The 19,928-nt window shown below is 37.6% G+C and overlaps 1 protein-coding gene across 1 annotated transcript in view; it reads right to left on the reverse strand.

The window, feature by feature from the left end:
* Positions 1-19,928, reverse strand: part of MYO16 (myosin XVI) — a 475,062-nt gene that overhangs the window by 418,463 nt on the left and 36,671 nt on the right. Inside the window, exon 2 of the mRNA XM_069467032.1 lies at positions 2,765-2,835. Coding sequence (XP_069323133.1) covers positions 2,765-2,835 — 71 coding nt within the window. The remainder of the gene's footprint in view (positions 1-2,764; positions 2,836-19,928) is intronic.

The following is a 19,928-nucleotide window of genomic DNA, read 5'->3' on the forward strand; positions in this document are numbered from 1 at the left end:
TGCTGTCATATTCCATTCAAGGGGATGCCACTACCATTGGGAGCTCCTTCTCAATTTCTCATTGATTAAAGGTAATAACATAAAACCCTGCACAGCATTTTAGCAAAGCCTAAGTAATTCTGTTTTCCACTCCACAAACATAATTTCTCACAAAGAATTAAATCTGAAATTTCTTCTGTATTGTCCTCATGAGACGAAATTCCTGGGGTGTGTATATTGTTACTCTTGGCCATTATTCCTCTGTGTCTATCAGAGTACCTGAGACCTGCCATATGTTTACTGCATGCATTATTTAATGAATGGTGGGTAAACACATTAATTCAGGTGTTTTGGTTGAAAATGTATTCAAAAGAATAGAAAATGAAAGTGGTTATATGACCAAAAAGAGTAAAACACGTTTCTCAAATATCTGCCTTTAATCCTGTGGGAATTTAAATCCTCAACCTAAAAGGTTTTATGACTCTTCTCAGAGAAATGCCTTACAGAAAAACATACTTAGAGTACCCAATGAATAATAATTCAGTTAAACAAGCACAACTCTGGGAAGTTTCAACAATTCCCGCAGCTTATGCTCGACGCCCATGCAAACATGTGCTGCCTTCCCTCAAAGTCACTGATCCTGCATAATTAGGGCTTCAGTGCTGATGAGGCATCGGGCTTCACAATGTGGGGTGCCCAAAAGGTGGGTGCACAGCAAAGCTTCTCACCCTTGACATTTTAGACAGCTAAATTGCCTTTCTCAGTACCTAAGGCATTCAGAAACCTGTAATTTTGTCTCTCTGGCAACCTGCAATTTTTTATTTGGTTTTATTTACTTGGTAACCTTAGGGAAAGAAGACTCCAGCAATGAGCCCTCCCTCCTTCAGCTGCCACCAGGTTTCCCTATAATTCCTCCAGATCCAGCCTCCCCTTGGTCTGAGTCTCACAACCTGTGCGTAACAAAAAATGCAATATTCTTGCCTTGGATGGAGAGTTAATAAAGTGTTTCTCATCTACCTGATCGCTTTAATCTTCTCATTTCTTTTTCCTTCTGACTCTACCATTTCTGAATCTTTATACTCTGTTACCTGGGCCTAAAATAACCATCTTCTCATTATACAAAGAGATCTTTGTATGCTTAGAGCCCTTTCATTCATTCATTTACTATGCGTTGAGTATTTATTAGGCAACACATGCTAAGACTGTAAAAGTGTCTAACACAGTCACAGTTGTCAAAATTTCGGTCTAGCAGAGAGAAAAAGGCACTTAATCCATTAATTATAATCCATTGTGACAAGATCTACAGAGAAGCAGGGATCATATATTATGAGACCTTGGATAAAAGAGTAATTAAACCTGGCCAGAAGGGTGAGAAGAGGCTTTAGAACTGATCCCCAAGGGCAGCCAAGTAGGTTCGTTGTTTCCTTCCGTCATTCATCTACTTAGCCTTCGTGTAGTCTGCTGTAATCAGTGGCGTGTTTTTCTGTCTCCCTCAGAAAAATCAAACTTAATATGAGCACAGAATATGTGTTTTGTATCTTCTCACCCCCAACATCGATCACAGTGTCGGGTATTAATTAACTAATCTACTCAACAAACTGTGCACCAGGCACTGTGTGCCAGGTGCTCTCCTGGGCATTCTAGATACATGAGTTATGAAAATATGCCAAGTCCCCTGTCTCATAGAGCTGACATTCTAAGAAATAGAAAATAGTCACGTGAACTTATAATCTCTTTGATGCAATCTTGCTACAAAAGGTGAAGAAAAACAAATAAAGGGATGGAAATGGAGTTGTTAGTGTCATGTTAGTGGTGGTCTACTAAATCCTCTAGGGCAAGGAGGGAAGGCCGTTCTGTTAGATGATATTTGAGCAGGGACCAAAGCAAGTGGGCAAAGGAGCCAGAGGGGTATTTGGGAGGCATGCGCTAAGTGGAAAACCCAGCAAGCAAGAGATCGGGAAGCAGGACCATGAGCAGCAAAGTGGCCGGTGAGGGCGGAGCAGAGAGAGCAGGAGGGGACATGGACCAGAGACATGGTCATGAGGTCACGATGGCTATGGGCTGGGACTTGGAGACAGATCCCTGTGTGGCCATGGGCAGGACTTCGGAGTTTGCTCACGTGAGAAGGAAAGCTGTTGGGCATTTTGGATACAGGAGTGACATGCCCTGGCTGTGTGTGGGAAACAAAGTATAGAGTAGGCAAGGATGGGCCCTGAGAGAAGACTGAGGAAGCTGTTTATCCAGGGAAAAGAGACGATAGCTTTCTGACTTTATTTCAAAGATCAAGAAAGCCACTGCTGGTCTGCAGGCACTCATTAAAAGTCAGATACTATATATATATATATATATATATATATATATATATATATGAAGAAGTGACAGCCTCTCCCTGTTCCCCTTCCTTCCCTCGCTCCCTTTCTCCTCCTCCTTCTACTCTTCTCTGCCTCTCTCTCTCTCTCTCACGCACACACACACACACACACACACACACGCTGTATTACTGATACAATATCACTTTACTTATTTGTTGAATACTATTAGTAATAGTTTTTAAAAGTATTTCCTTTAAGGCAGAAACTCTAACTCTATTTATTAAAGATTATTTACAAACTTCAGTGCAGTAATTGATAATTGTTTCAGCTCATTATCTGAGCCTGTTAATTAGAAACACATCCTTTTTCTGATCATCTGCTAGATGTACATTTTATTCCTGAGTTTGAGCCTATAATTTATTCTCCTTCTGCTGGTGTCGCCGCGTGCTTGCATTGATTGTCACGGTTCTTACCAGATGGAGTAAGGACCCTCCTGAGGACACGAGTGTATGAGGATCTGCCCCCTCCTTCAGGAGCCGAAGCACTGAAAAAGCGAGAGAGGAGAATGGAGTTAGAGAGAAGTTTTCTGCACCAAAAGTCATAGCCTTTCATTAAGGTCTAAAATGCAAACAGCCATGAAAGCCAAAGAAGAAGGATTAATCACATTCTGACTTTATTTTATATATCTGTGATTGGTAACATTTCTCTTCACATTCAAACGTATCCCATGGTTTGGCACTATAAGGACCGAGTACAGCCATGCAAATTAATGAGAAGGTGAAACAGGGTTTTACCGTTTATTGTTTCAAAGTGTCTAGTTTATGCATCCTTTGTAGAATGAAAAAAAAAAAAAGCAAAAAGCAAAAAAAAAAAAAATCCCTTCACTTGGCTCATGTGGGCATTAGGTCACTGAATTCTCATTTTTTAAATTCATTAAGACCCACTGGCTTCAGACAGTAAAAGTTTACTTTTGCACATTAACCTTTTGTTGGTGCCATCAGCCCTTGGCAATGTTTTTACCATTCTCACAAAGCACTCTGGGACAAAGCCATGTACGTCCAAATTAGTAATGTCAGACAGATTGAAATACATATCAATCATCAGAATAAATTCACAGATGAAAGGTGACCTGTTTCCATACGAACAGCAAAGGTGATTTCATTAGTGCATGGAATGCCACGGGGTATTAAGAGATTGACTGTGTTATAGTCTCTGCTACTCAAAGTGGAGCTGTCAGAAGAGCCCCACAGAAAGGTTCATGAGTTCCCTATTGCATTATACTGGCTTCCACTGCTAATAGCAGTATCATAATTTGAATAAAATGTCATTAATGCATTTTACATAAAAATATGTGATTAAAACAACAGTTACTATTTTATTAATATTTTATTTTATTTTTTTATTTTCCTGGAACTTTGCTACTTTCAGCATTCAAAGTTCTAAGTCCAGAGAACTTCCTGAACCCTGGGCAAACTAGATCAATTGCTCACCCGACTTCTAAGATATATCTAAAACTAAGTCATTTTCTATTTTATTTCCTAACTGACCAGATACTTTTATTAATTTCTGTTTTTTTATTTCAAAATATTTTGGGGGAACAAATGTTTTTGGTTACATGGATCACTTTTTTTTATTTCAGAATTTTACAGAGATATACGTATTTTAGTTACATAATGTGCTTTTATACAGTTTGAGCCAAAGTTATAAAGTGTGTCCAGTCAGTTAGTGTGAATTGTACTAGTTAGCTGTGAATTTACCCCTCCTCTCCTCCCCTCTACCACCTACTTGATTTCCCTTGAATTTTACTTCCATGTGTACATGTAAGTGTTGATTGATTAGTTTCAATTTAATGTTGAGTATATATGATGTCTGTTTTTCCATTCTTGTGATACTTCACTAAGAAGCATGGCCTCCAGTTCTATCCAGGTTGTTACAAAAGATGCTAGATTACCATTTTCTTTTAGGGCTGAGTAGTTCTCCATGGTATACATATATCACATTTTATTAATCTACTCATGCATGGATCACTTTTGTAATGTTTGAGTCAGGGCTATAAGTGCCCATCACACAGATAGTGTTCACTGTATCCCTTAGGTAAGTTTTTGCCCATTCCTTTCTCCATCCTCCTCCCTGCTTGATTCCAACTGAGTTTTACTTCCCTCTGTGCACACTGTATTCTTCAGTTAGTTCCAATTTAATACCAAGTATATGTGGTGTTTCTTTTTTCCATTTTTTTAGATACTTCACTTAGGAGAATGGTCTCCAGGTCTATCCAAATTATTGCAAAAAGCATGAAGTCATCCTTCTTCATGGCTGAGTAGTATTCTACAGTATACACATACCACATTTTACTAATACACTCATGAATTCATGAGCATTTGGGTTGATTCCACATCTTTGCAATTGTGAATTGTGCTGCAATAAACATTTCAGTGCAGATGTCTTTTTGATAAAATGACTTCTTTTCCTTTGAGTAAAATACCCAGTAGTGGGATTTCTGGATCAAATGGCAGGTCTACTTTCAATTCTTTGAGGAATCTTCATACTGTTTTTCATAGAGGTTGTACTAATTTGCAGTCACACCAACAGTGTATAAGTGCTCCTTTCTCTCTCCATCCACATCAGCATCTATTGTTTTTGGGCTTTTTAATAAAAGCCATTGTACCATTCTAATAATAAAATTAGCCATTCTAATTTTATTATTGGGGTATTAATTTGCATTTCCCTGATGATTAGTCACATTGAACATTTTCTCATATGTTTATTTGGCATTTGTGTATCTTCTTTTGAAAAGCTTCTGTGCTTGTCTTTTGCCCACTTTTTAATGGGGTTGGTTTTTTTTGTTTGTTTTTGTTTTTGTTTTTCTTGCTGATTTGCTTGAGTTCTTTGTAGATTCTGGTTATTAACCTTTTATTGCCTCTATAGCTTACATATATTTTCTCCCATTCTATAGGTTGTCTATTTGCTCTGCTGATTATTTCCTTAGTTGTGCAGAAGCTTCCTAATTTAATCAATTCCCATTTATTTATTTATTTATTTTGTTGCTATAATTACCACTGTGGTCTTGGTCATAAATTCTTTGCCTAGGATGATACCTAGAAGATATCATCTTCTAGATTTTCTTCTACATTTTCTTTTAGAAATCATGCCTTACATTTAAGCCTTTTATCCATCCTGAGTTAATTTTGGTAAGTGGTGAGAGATAATGGATCCTGTTTCATTCTTCTGCTGTGGCTATGCAATTTTCCCATCACCATTTATTGAATAGGGCTTTCTTTTCCCCAGTGTATACTTTTGTCTGCTTTGTCAAAGATCAATTGGCTGTATGTAGATGGTTCTATATCTGGGATCTCTGTTCTGTTTCATTTGTCTATGTCTCTATTTTTGGTGCCAATACCATACTATTTTGGTTACTACTGCCTTGTAGTATAGTTTGAAGTCTGTAATATGATACCTTCAGATTTGTTCTTTTCACTTAAGATTGCTTTGGCTATTTGGGCTCTTTTCTGGTTCTACACAAGTGCAGAATTATTTCTTTTAGATCTGTGAAATATAACATTGGTATTTTGATTGGGGTTGCATTGCATCTGTAAATCACTTTGGGTAGTATGGACATTTTAACAATGTTGATTCTACTGATTCATGAGCATGACATGTTTTTCCATGTGTTCATGTCATCTGAAATTTCTTTCCTCAGTGTTTCATGATTCTTTTTGTAGAGATCTTTCACCTCCATGGTTAAGTAGATTCCTAGTTATTTTCTTTTCTTTATAGCTAATATGAATGTTATCGAGTCTTTGATTTGACTCTCAGCTTGACTGCTGTTGCTGTAAAGGAATGCTACTGATTTGTGTAGGTTGATTTTGTAATCTGAGAGTTTGATGAATTTATTTATCAATTCCAGGAGTCTCTTTGTGGAGTCTTTGGGGTTTTTTAGTTATATAAGATCATATTGTCAGCAAAAACAATAGTTTGACCTCCTCTTTCCTGATTTGAATACCCTTGATTTCTTTCTCTTGCCTGATTGCTCTGGCTAGGACTTCCTGCACTATGTCAAATAGAAATGGTCACAGTGGGCACCCTTGTCTTGTTCCAGTTTTTAGTGGGAACGCTTTCAACTTTTTCCCATTCAGTATGATGTTGGCTGTGAGTGTGTCATGTACGGCTTTGGTAATTTTGAGATATATTCCTTCTATGCTTAGTTTTTTGAGGGTTTTTATCATGAAAGCATGCTAAATTTTGTCAAATGCTATTTCTTCATCTATTAAGATGATCATATGGCCTTTGTTTTTGCTTCATTTATTGATTTATTGATTTATGCATATTGAACCATTCTTGCACTCCTGAGATGAAACCCACTTGGTCATGGTGGATTATTTTTTGATGTGCTGTTGAATTTGGTTTGGTAGCATTTTATTGAGGATTTTTGCATCTATATTAATAAGGGATATTGGTTTTTAATGCGATTCTAGAACAAATGGGCTTAACAGACATTTATAGAACATTTTGCCCAAAAATAACTGAATATATATTCTTCTTGTCAGCACACAGAACATTCTTTAAGATTGATTATATCTTAGGTCAGAAAACATGTCTCAACAAATTCAGAAAAACAGAAATTATAACATGTATCTTCTCAGACCACAGTGGAATAAAACTAGACATCAACTCCAAGAGAAACACTCAATTCTACCCTAAGTCATGGAAATTAAACAGCTTGCTGCTCAACAATTATTGGTTTAATAATGAAATTAAGATGAAAATCAAAATATTCCTCAAACTGAATGACAATGGGGACATGAGCTATCAAAATCTATGGGATTCAGCAAAAGCAGTCCTAAGGGGAAAATTCGTAGCCTTAAATGCCTACATCAAAAAGACATAAAGTTCACAAATTAACAATCTAATGATGCATCCCAAGGAATTAAAAAAGGAAGAAAAAAACAAATCCAAAGCCAACAGAAGAAAAGAAATAACTAAGGCCAGAGCAGAATGAAATGAAATGGAAAACAAGAAAGCAATGCGTACGATCAATGAAACAAAAAGTTGGTTCTTGAAACAATAAACAAAATTGATAGACTTCTTGCTAGTTTAACCAGGAATAGAAGAGGAAGGACCCAAATAAGCTCAATCAGAAATTAAAAAGGAGATGTTACAACTGAGACCACAGAAATATAGAATATAAAATATCATCTATACATAATATGAAAATCTCTACACACATAAACTTGAAAATGTAGAGGAAATGGATAAATTCCTCTAAACAAACAGTGTCCCGACACTCAGTCAGGAAGAAATAGAATTCCTGAACAGATCAATAATGAGCAGCAAGATTGAAGCAGTAATAAAAATATTCTAACAAAAAAAAAAAAGCCCCAGATCAGATGAATTCACAGCCAAATTTTATAAGTCCTACAGAGAAGATCTGGTACCCATACTGTAGAAATTATTCCATAACATTGAGATGGAGGAAATCCTCCCCAGCTCATTCTTTAAAGCCGGAATCACCCTGATACCAAAGTCTTTTATTTCTTTATAACATCAAACTGTACAAAACAGCTCAGGTCCAAACTCATACCTCACTGAGGCATATTGTCTTTCCATTAAATTTCTCTGTGACCTGGAATGTTGCCTGAAGGTACCTTCCTCTCCATGGCACCTCAATTCTTGTATGTGTTCCAATGTCTAGTCTCTTACCATCTTCCCCAACTCTAACTGAGCATCATGGAAGAAATCACAAGTCTTAGCAGACATCATTATTCCTGCCAAGGTTCCTTCCAAGAAGGCACCCTCAGTGATGAGGGGAACAGTGGATGAGATGAGGGAGACAGGACTCTCCTGTGCAGAGGTCAGCCCACCTCATCCAGTGTGCTGTCTATACAGTCTCTCCTTAAATCAAAGCACCATTGGTCCAAATCAAGGGAGAAGTTCAAAGTTCCTAAACAGGAATGTGCCCATATCTTTTCATTTACCAAGTGACTTGCCTTTCATGCTGTTCTTTCTTCAATCAAGGAATGAATTCTTTTTATAATCTAGATTCTGCTAATGTTCAATAGTTTGTTACAAAAAAAATTCTCAAAAGTGGCAAACTTGTAGGATAAACTGTACCCCAACAGCAGGTGTAGTATTCATTTGCTTTGTGGGTTATCTTCTTTCTCAGTCATTATGAGAAAAGTTTAGGAGTTTGAGGCATTGCCTCTCTTGTTTTTTACTGTATTTCTAAGAACTACTATGAGGCGTGGAGATGCTCTCTCTCTCTCCCCCCGCCTCCATTTCTCTCTCATATACATATGAAATAAATGAAGACACTTCCTGCTACCTCATGTACTTGGTACCCTTAATGTTTAAAATCCCATTCATGATAATAGAAAGGTCATGACATACATTTGCCAATGGTTTCCTCAGAAGATAAATAGCACTTTTATCCTAGTATTTATTCTTTTAGCACATGAAATTATTTATTTTGAATTCACTAATATCTATATATTTCTGTGTATCCTGCAAAGCACTAGCAAATGTGTGATCACACTGCAAATATAGTGTGAATTAGAGTACATTATAATATTAGTAAAATGTGGTCAAATTTTTTATGTAGAATCCACTATGTGGACATACAGTGAATTATACATAATAGGAATCAGTAATTCATATTCAGTGGCTTTGGAGTCAACAGATTTAGATCTGAGACCTGGCCCCACTGGGAAATCCTCTGAACTTTATGCCTCAGTTTTCTGAGTAAAACAATTAACAACGGTTGGACTCCCTTCCTGGAGGTATAGTGAGAATTGAATGAGACCACATCTACAGCATGCCCACCATGCCTCCAGGCACTTGTTAAGGATCACTAAATAACTTACAGTCACTATGAGTAATAAAACCCGTAAGAATATAACATAGAATCCATATTTTAAAGTTTATTCTAAACTTTCCTATTACTAGCTGCTAAATTTAAGTGTAGAATATAAGCAATGCCAATTTAGTAATATTAACTTGAAGGCTGAGTGTAAAATTTGTCAAATAGAAAAAGTAGGAGGAAGGGGGAAATGTATAAAGCAAAGGAAAATGCTGAGCATGGAAAAAGTGAATATTTATTACGTTGTTTTTAATACAATCTACTTCATTGCAAGTTTATATCATTTAATTTTTAACATAGGCACTATTTAACTGTTTTACAACCAACTCATAAAATTTCTGAAATTTTAACAGTTGGCTCCCATGAGCTGGCGTGGGTAAACTACAGCACACTGCAGTCATCAGCCATGAGATATGTAAGAACACTGCCCAGGCATGTCCAGCAATGAGAGAGGCACTGCACCCAGGGGCTCCAGAGGTCCTTCCAATCCACAGAGGAACAGGTGAGTGAGCCACACCCCTTCCTCCACCCGGCCAGACAACATCCTAGTAAAAAGAAGGATGTGGGCAATCTGGGTGTTTTTTTTTCCTAGATAGAAGGATTATTTTCTGAGAGGGCTGTTTCCATGATTGGATTAGAACCACAGACTGGATAGTAACCGGTTTGTCCTTCATGGGTGAGGTCTTAAGAATGAGACAAAATCAACCACTGACAAAATAGAGAAACAGCATATTCTTTGCATGTACAAATGATATTGTGGGCTAAATTCTAGGACTCTGCTATGGGTTAAATACTGGACAGGGTAAGGAACCTAAATATTAAAGTACAATAAAGAAAATGTCACTTGTACAATAATTGGCTTATAACAAGAATTTTGAAAAAAAGGAGAGACATCTTTATAAAACTAACACAAATTGAACACTTTCCTAAGTACTTAGGGTCCAACACTGTTCTAAGTACTTTATGCATAAAAAACACTTTCTCTCTGTTCTCTCTGCACCTCTACAACACAGAGACTAACTGTCACTGTTTTACTAATCAGGAAACTGAGGCTCTGCTACACTGGGCAGCTCCCCGAGGCCACAGGTGGCAGGCGTGGATGTGGGACTCAAGCACGGCACCAGGACTCCAAGTACTGTGTTCTAAACCCTAAACAGCACTGAGGTGGTGAGATTTCAAAATCCCAACAGCAATCAAGATCCATTTCAATGGCCTCAAAGTGACTCGTTTTGTGGAATTTTTTGGAATTTTCCCAAATTTAGATTAAAATACTTCCTTCAGAAAGGTATGGGTTCTTAGCAACCTTGTGACAACATGGATCGGATTGTCAGTCAAGTAAAACAGCACCGCCACTCTTGAGTCTTGCTGTTATGATAGAATCTGCAAGGAAACAGTCTAAAGAAAAACAGCCATCTGGGGACCAAATAGAATAACGAAATTTTGTTTTCCTTTTATAGTGTTACTGCTTGGAATGGATTCAGAATTTATTGTATATTTGTGGCTTCTTCGTCAAGCTGCAGCAGAACTCCATCAAGATGTCTGTGTAGGGGGCATGATTTGATATTTAAAAAGGAACGTTAAGTCTCTAAATCTTCAGCTACTGGGGTAAAAAAAAAAAATGGGCTAAAATACATCTTAAAGTTTTGCTAAGGGGCTTTAATAGACTATGCAGCTAGCCCCACCATCACGAAAAATAACCAAACACAACAGTCCACCTGGTAATCAGCGTGCATTTGATGTTTCTAGATGCAGTATTGCCACAATGTACCTGTTTCCATGATCAGATTAGAACCACAGACTGGATAGTAACCGGTTTGTCCCTCATGGGTGAGGTCTTAAGAATGAGACAAAATCAACTACTGGCAAAATAGTTTTTGGAGATCAGATCAGCTGGTGTGGACATCAGGTGGCACAGCAATCTCTACCTGTCACACAGTCTACCTCATGTGGCTCTTATGTTCACAAAGATGTTACATGTAAAACCAGGAGGAAAGGAAAAGTAAAACAAAACATAACTGGGTTCTACATCACTTTTTCCAGTTTTAAGCCTTGAAAAACACCTTTTCCTTCAAACCATTTTATTAAAAAAAGAAAAAAAAGAAAAGAAAAAAGAAAAAGCCCTTTTCTAGAGAGAAGGAGGGACAAATCACACGTGGTAAAATGTTAGCAATTGGTAAACCTGGTTAGCTGGTATATGAGAGTTCTTTGCATTATCTGGGAAGCTTTTCAGTAAGTTTGCTTTTATTTCAAAATAAAAAAGTTATACAGTGAACAACAACAAAAGAATTAAGCCAGTGTCATTTTCCTTCCTGAAATGATAATGGAAATATTAATATGTCTAAAAATGTATATGTGAGAATTTCTCTACGGTTGATAGCTCTCTAAGAAATCCTTTAAAAATTCTATCTTATCTCAAATATGTCAATCAAGAAGGGAAGCAGAAAGCAGGAATATAGAAATTATATTTTCCACACCACAGATATGTCTATTTGCACAGCAATGTTGCTGAAATACAGATTTCCTTCCCTAAGTAGAGCTCAAATTTTAGCATGTATAAGAATAACTTGAGGATTTTATTTAAACAGATTTCCCTAGTTCAGGACTTCTCAATTTATTTTTTATTATTACCTCACCGATGCCCCATAAAACTGCAATACCACAGACATTCTGGATATCTGCTTACAGACTGTGGCCCTGTGGAGGGTAACAAACCATTGTTTCATCTAAGATTTTTCTCCCCCAGGAACCAGCTTTTGCCCCTTTGAGAGCTATTTCTAACCCCGTTAGAATCAAGCCCTAATCCTACCTCCTGTTACTCTGATTCCATAGTTTTGTTGTGGGATTTAAAATCATGAATTGTGTACAAAACACTTGAGGGGATTCTAGTACATATGGGCCCCTAAAGACATTTTTGAGAAAAACTGCTAGGATTTTACAATCTCAGAAAATTGCCTCTAACGCCTCATTTGGAATGACAGCATAAGTGAGTGGCAAAGCCAAGAAACAAAGGAAGATCCCTTCCCATTACTTTGCCATTGAGAATCTGGTCCCCACGGCTACGTGCACCAAAGGATCCCTCAGAACACACGGTGTATTCTCAACAAGTAGGTATCGACGAGGACCTCCCTGACATGGGTCAATTCCACAGGAGGCCTTCAAGGCTTCAGTTTGTATTTGTTCTGTCACCAGATTCTTAAACTCAGTCAGTCAAGGATGAGCCCCTCAATCCACATGTTTCTTGACTATAACACGGGGAAGAGTAGGCACCTGCAGAAATCAGTGTCCAAAGGTCTGTTTAGCTTGTTCCCCTCCCAGCTTGGCAATGAATGATTCATAATAAGACGTTTTAAGTAGGCTCTCAAAGTTCCAGGGAGGCCCTGCCTGAAATCTTTATTCAGGCCAGTAGCTCAGTCATACCATCAGTGGCTGCTTCTGATTTGGATCAGGTCCACCTGCACTGAGAGGACGTGCAAGAATGCTGTCAGCCACCTTCCTAGAAAAGGAGAACCCAGAGGACCAGGCGTGGTGTCAGGGCTTCAGTTTCCAGACTTAGCAAGAGAACTGTAGACTAATTAGCCAGGTGCACCGTGGAGGCAAGTGGTAGCTGAGGCCCACCTTAGCCCCACTGACCTACCAGCCTCAAAGCAGTTGAAACCCATTTCGTATCAGTTTGGCAATGGGTTTAAGATTTCTTCCTTCCAACCCAACTTCGTCAAAACTGGATCTAACACCTGAAGGTTTTAAGCCAAGTCTAAGGTTTTCATTGCCAGGTTGATCCGAATTCCTCCATCCCAATCCAATGTGTGCTCATGACTAATACAACACATATTTAGTGAATTTCTTTTATGCACTAAGCACTATCCTAGGAGTTGGAAGTGCAGCAGAGAAGAAATAGAAAAAATCTTGCCTTCATAAAGTGCATCATCTAGTGGGCATTGGTCATGGAGAAGACAGAGGACAAGTGAGATTGTAGTCATATAGTAGAGGGATTTGTAGTGTTTCTTGAGTCAGTGGCTGAATATCTTGAATTAGTTTTGAAACTCAATTACCATTTACCTCTTCAGATGTCCCTTGTAACCCATTTCATCTCTTCTCCCCTTCAAGGATCACACTGATATGTACGCTCAGTGTTATCACTGTGTTCCCTACGTCTCTTAGGCTCTCCCTCTGTTTTCTCTCCATACACTACTCTGGGTATTTTCTACTGACCCATCACAATGTGTAACCCTGTTCCGCCACGTACAATCAACTGCTAAACCACTAAGTTCAATTTCAATTTCAGCCACATTGTTTTTTAGTCCTAGAAAACTTTCTATTGATATTTTCATATAGATTTCAATTCTTTAGTGAAAGATTTTGTCAGCATTTTTTGTATGTATTGATTGGAGTATTGCAACCCTATCGTCTGGCCATTAATAAGGGAAAGAACAAGTAACCTCATTCCAGTCACGATCTGAGCCAACCTAAGACCGAGCATAGGTCCCATCTGCTTCAGGTGTGCTCACACTCCTGAGTACAGCACCCCGGGGTTCTCAAGTGGGTCTGGGCTGGTCGCAGGGACCCTCTTCCTTGGCACCTCATGACTACATTGTTTCCTCCATATTAAGACATTGTATTATTAGCTTCATTCTACAAGTGGAGAAACAGATGACAGTAACTTGCCCAAGGTCACACAGCTGGTGGATGGTAGGACTGAATTTGAATTCAGGAACTCTTCAGTCAGATTTCATGCTCTCAACTATTAGGCTTGGAAGACTTGTACACAGCACCTGATTGCCAGAGTGGATTCCAATGGAGAGTAACTAATGCACTACACATTTTGTTTCATATACTTCTTAGGTATAAATTTTTAAAAATGTTCCCTAGTAATGAAGACAGGCAATGTTTTTGTAGAAAGTTAAAATACAGAGAAAACAGGAAAATGCAGAAAAATGTATTAAAAAACAAAGGGAAGGAAAAGGAAATCCTAGGAAAAAAAGGACATATTTGAATAAATAAATGTAAAGTTTTTGTAATGGAAAATAATTGTTGCCATGCATTTATAATAATAGCTTGACAGGTATAAAATTCATATAACATAAAATTTACCATTCACTGGTGTTCAGTGGAATCACAGATTTGAATAATCTTAAGTACATTTTTATCATCCCCAAAAAGGAACTCTTTCTTTACTAATTTGCCTGGCTAGAACCTTTAGTATAGCGTCAAATTGAAGTAGAGAGCAGAATGTTTGTCTTATTCCTCATCGAATATGAAATTTTTCAGTGTTTCACCATTAAGTATGTTAGCTGTGGGTTTTGGTAGATTCCCTGTATGAAGCTGAACTATTTTCTCATTATTTTTAGTGAGTATGTTTTTAAGGGCTTTTCCTTCATCTATTGAGATGATAATGTTGTTTTTATTTTTTATTCTACAAATATGCTGTATTTTTGAATGATTTTTCATATAGAGAAATAATCTAGCAGTTCTGGAATAAAACTCATCTGGTCATGGTATATAATCCTTCTTATGTATTACTAGTTTCATTGTTCTAGTATTTTGCTGGGAATTTTTGCATCTATATTCATGGGAGATACTTTTTCTTGTATTGTGATACCTTTCTCTGGTTTTGGTATCGGGGTAATACTGGCCTCATGGAATGTTTTAGGCTGTATTCCCTCCTGTTCAAATTTATGAAAGCATTTATGAAAATTGGTATTAATTTTTCTTTAATCATTTGGAAGAATTCCTCCTTGAAGCCATCTGTGCCTGGAATTTCCTTTGTGGGAAGATTTTATTAATTCAATCTCTTTGCTTGTTAAAAGCCTATTATGGTTTTCTATTTTTATCTTGATTCATTATTGGCAATTTGTGTCTTTCTAGGAATTTTTCCATGTCATGTGGGTTATCTAATTTTTTGGCACACAATTTTAATAGCATTACATTTTAATCCATTTTACTTCTGTAAGTTTGGCTGTAATGTACAGTACACTCCTCTTATCTGTGGGGGATAAGGTCCAGTACCCCCAGTGGGTACCAGAAACTGCAGATAGAACCAAACTCTATATATGCTATGTTTTTCCTATACATATGTACCCGTGATAAAGCTTAATTTGAAAATTAAGCACTGCAAAATATTAACAAAAATAGCTAATAATAAAATAGGATGGTTATGGCAATATACTGTAATAAAAGTTATGTGAATGTGGTCTTTCTCTTTCTCTCTCTCTCAAAATACCTTATTGTACTGTTCTTACCCTTCTTCTTCTTGTAATAACATAAGACAACAAAATGCCCACATGATGAGATGACATACACAGTGATGGAGTGTTAGGCTAGGATTGGTCTTCTGAGGATACATCAGAAAAAGGATCATCTGCGTCAGGTGGTCCTGGGTCATTGAGCCATGACAATGTCAGTGGTTGATGTCAAGAGCAGACCATGTCAATGACTAACATGCAGATGGTGTAGACAGCACATATGCTGGACAGAGGGATGATCCACAACACAGGTGGGACAGAGCAGAATGTCATGAGTTTTCACTATTTTACTATTCAGATTGGTGTAAAATTTAAAATTTATGAATTATTTATTTCTGGAATTTTCCATTTAATAGTTTTGGACTGGGTTAACCACAGGTAACTGAAATCATGGAGAGCAAAATCATAAAAGGGAACTGCTGTATCCTCTTTTATTCCTGATTTTAGTAATTTGAGGGTTTGGGTTTTTTTTCAGGGGGTGGGTCAGTTTAGCTAAAAGTTTTTTAATTGTGTCAATCTTTTCAAAGAACCAAGTTTTGGTTTTATCAGATAAAGGACTGATAACAAGAATCTATTTAGAACTCAGGAAAATCAGCAAGAAAAAAATCAAACAACCCTATCAAAAAGTGGGCAAATGACATGAATAGAAACTTCTCGAAAGAAGATATAAGAATGGCTAACAAACATATGAAAAAATGCTCAACATCCCTAATCATCAGAGAAATGCAAATCAAAACCACAATGAGATATCACTTAACCCCAGTGAGAATGGCCTTTATCAAAAAAACCCAAAACAACACATGTTGGCATGGATGTGGAGAGACAGGAACACTCATACACTGCTGGTGGGACTGCAAACTAGTGCAACCCCTGTGGAAAGCATTATGGAGGTATTTTAAACAGATTCAAGTAGACCTGCCATTTGACCCAGCAATCCCATTACTGGGCATATACCCAAAGGAAAAAAGATCATTCTGTAACAAAGACATATGTACCCGAATGTTTATAGCAGCACAATTCACAATAGCAAAGATGTGGAAACAACCCAAATGCCCATCAATACATGATTGGATTAGTAAGCTGTGGTATATGTATACCATGGAGTACTACTCAGCTATAAGAAATAATGAAGATACGACATCTCTATGGTTCTCCTTGAGAGAGTTGGAACCCATTATATTAAGTGAAGTATCCCAAGAATGGAAAAACAAGCATCATATGTACTCACCAGAAAATTGGTTTCCCTGAACATCACCTAAATACACATCTGGGAATGACACCAATCGGATGTCAGACTGAGGTGGGGGGTGGGGGAGGGGATGGGTGTATGCCTACACAATGAGTGCATTGCGCACCGTTTGGGGAATGGTAACGCTTGAAGGTGCTGACTCGGGAAGGGGGGGTGGGGAAGGGAGGGATAGATACCTACATGATGGGTGCAACGCGCACTACCTGGGGATCAGACACGCCTGGAGCTCTGACTTGGGGGGAAATGCAGTACATGGACAACGTATGTAACCTGCAATTCTGTATCCCCAATAACAATAAGATGAAATAAAAATAAAAAAATTAAAAAAAAAAAGTTTTGGTTTTATTGATTTTCTTTATTAATTGTTCTTTTTATTTCTTTTATCTCTACTCAAATCTTTATTATATCATTCCTTCTATTGGCATTGGGTATTGTTTACTCTTTTTTTTTCTTATTTTTGAATGTGTAAATTGAGGTTATAGATTTAAGATATTGCTGTTTTATAAATTTAGGCATTTACAACTATGGACTTTGGGTGATTACAAGGTGTCGATATAGATTTAGCAATTATGAAAGATGTACCACCCTCGTGCGGGGTACTGATCCCCGGGGAGGCTATGCAGGTGCCAGAGCAGGCGATATGTGAGAAATTTCTGCAACTTCCTCTCAGTTTTTCTGTGAACCTAAAACTTATAACATCTGAAAAAATGATAGGTATTTACAGCTATAAATTTTCCTCTAAGAACTTCTTTAGTTAAATCTTACACCTTTTAGTATGCTGCATCTTCATTTCATTCATCAAAAATTATTTTCCAATGTTTCTTGTGATTTCTCCTTTGATGCAATGGTTATTTATGAGTATTTTAGTTAATGTATTAGTTTTCTATGGCTGCTATAACAAAATACCACAGACTGGATGGTTTAAACAACAGAAATTTATTTTCTCACGGTTCTGGAAACTAGAAGTCCAAGATCACGGTGTTGGCAGGTGATTTCTCCTGATGCCTGTCCTCCTAGCTGTGGGTGGCTGCTGGCTCACGGCGTCCTCACGTGGTCTTTCCTCTGTTCACGTGAATTCCTGATGATACACATGTTGTGTGTCCAAATTTGCTCTTCTTATAAAATACACCAGTAAGATTAGATTTGATCCCAGCCGAATGACTTCATTTAAACTTACCTCCTTAAAAGCTTTGTCTCCAAATACAGTGGCATTCTGAGTTTCTCGGGGTATGTAGATTAACATTTTTCATCAAAATTCAGGATGTTGTTAGAAAGTACTTCTTCCAATATTCTCCCTGACCCTTTCTATCTCTCTTCTCATCTGTGACTTCCATTGTGTATATTGGTACAGTAGATGGTGTCCCCCACGTCCCTTAGGCTCTATGCATTTTTCTTCATTTTTTTTTCTCCAGCTCAGACTGGATAATCTTAATTGATCTGTCTTTAAATACATTGATTCTTTTTCCAACTCAAAAATACTATTGCTTTCTTCTAGTATATATTTAATTTCAGTTATTGTACTTTTTTTTTTTTTTTTTTTTTTTTTTTGTTGAGGCAGAGTCTCACTTTGTTGCCCAGGCTAGAGTGAGTGCTGTGGCGTCAGCTTAGCTCACAGCAACCTCAGACTCCTCGGCTTAAGCGATCCTACTGCCTCAGCCTCCCGAGTAGCTGGGACTACAGGCATGCGCCACTATGCCCGGCTAATTTTTTCTATATAGATTTTTAGTTGTCCATATAATTTCTTTCTATTTTTAGTAGAGACGGGGTCTCGCTCAGGCTGGTCTCGAACTCCTGACCTTGAGCAATCCACCCGCCTCGGCCTCCCAGAGTGCTAGGATTACAGGCGTGAGCCACCGCGCCCGGCCCAGTTATTGTACTTTTCAACTCCAGAATTTCCATTTGGTTCTTTCTGTAATTTCTATCTCTTCATTGTTCTTCTCTATGTGGTGAGATACCACTCTCATATTTTCCTTTAGTTATTTGGATATGGTTTTATTTAGTTATTGAGCATATTTATAATAGTTTATGTAAAATTTCTCTTTAATAAATCCAATGTCTGGGCTTTCTCAGAGACAGTTTCTATTGACTACATTTTTCTCTCAATATGGACCATACATACTTTCTTGTTTCTTTGCATCTCTGTCTGTCTTAGTTTGGTTTGTGCTGCTATGACAGAATACCACAGATTGAGTAATTTATAAAAAACAGAAATTTGCTGCATCATCCCATGGTGAAAGTTGGCAGGAGAGAGAGATAAGGGGAGGCAACGGGGGCTGAACGCATCCTTTTATAAGAAACCCACTCCCAAAATAACAAATCTACTCCTGTCATAACAGCATTAATCCATTCTTGAAAGTAGAGCTCTCATGGCGTAATCACCTCTTAACACTGTAACAATGGCAATTAAATTTTAACATGAGTTTGGGAGAAGACAAATATTCAAACAAAGCACTGAACATTATAAATAATAAAATGTGGAAACTTTGGAAATCAGATTCACTCTCCTTCAAGGGTAGATTGTTGTTTCTGCATGTAATTGCTGTTTGTTTGTTTCATTACTTTGCTGAACTAAATCTGCAAAGTCTATAGTCTTTGTGATGTGTGGCCACTGAAATCTCTGCTCAGTTATCTTTGCAGTCACCTAATGACTGGACGAATTTCCTTAAATAGGTTAAAACAATAATTCCCCTGACTGAGGTGCTTTGTGTATGTGCTGGGGTATTCATTTAGTCCTCTGGTAGGCAGTTTACATTTTTCCCCGGAGTCTACACTTCCTGCGGTGGAAGACCTTGAAGTCAGTCCCAGGAGAGAGATATGGGTCTTCCCAGGCGTTTTCTAGGCATGCCCACAGCACTGAACATGTGCATGGCCTTCTAGATTCCAAGGAATATGTGACAATGTTTCAGAGCACCCTATGACATCTTTATTTCCCAGTTTTTCCTTTTAAGTAGTTTGATCAGCTTCTTTTTTTTTTATTTCAGAATTTTATGAGGGTACACATGTTTTGATTATGTAATTTGCTTTTGTAGATTGAGTCAAAGTTATAAGTGTTTCCATCCCCCAGATAGTGTACATTGTACCTGTTAGGTATGAATTTACCCATCCTCTCCTCCCATCTCCCATCTACTTGATTTCCCTTGAGTTCTATTTCCATATGGGCACATAAGTGTTGATCAATTAGTTCCAATTTAGTATTGAGTACATGTGGTGTTTGTTTTTCCATTCTTATGATACTCCACTAAGAAGAATAGCTTCCAGTTCCATCCAGGTTGTTACAAAAAAATACCAGATCACCT

The sequence above is a fragment of the Eulemur rufifrons genome, chromosome 4, assembly GCF_041146395.1.
Source record: "Eulemur rufifrons isolate Redbay chromosome 4, OSU_ERuf_1, whole genome shotgun sequence".
Taxonomy (NCBI): domain Eukaryota; kingdom Metazoa; phylum Chordata; class Mammalia; order Primates; family Lemuridae; genus Eulemur; species Eulemur rufifrons.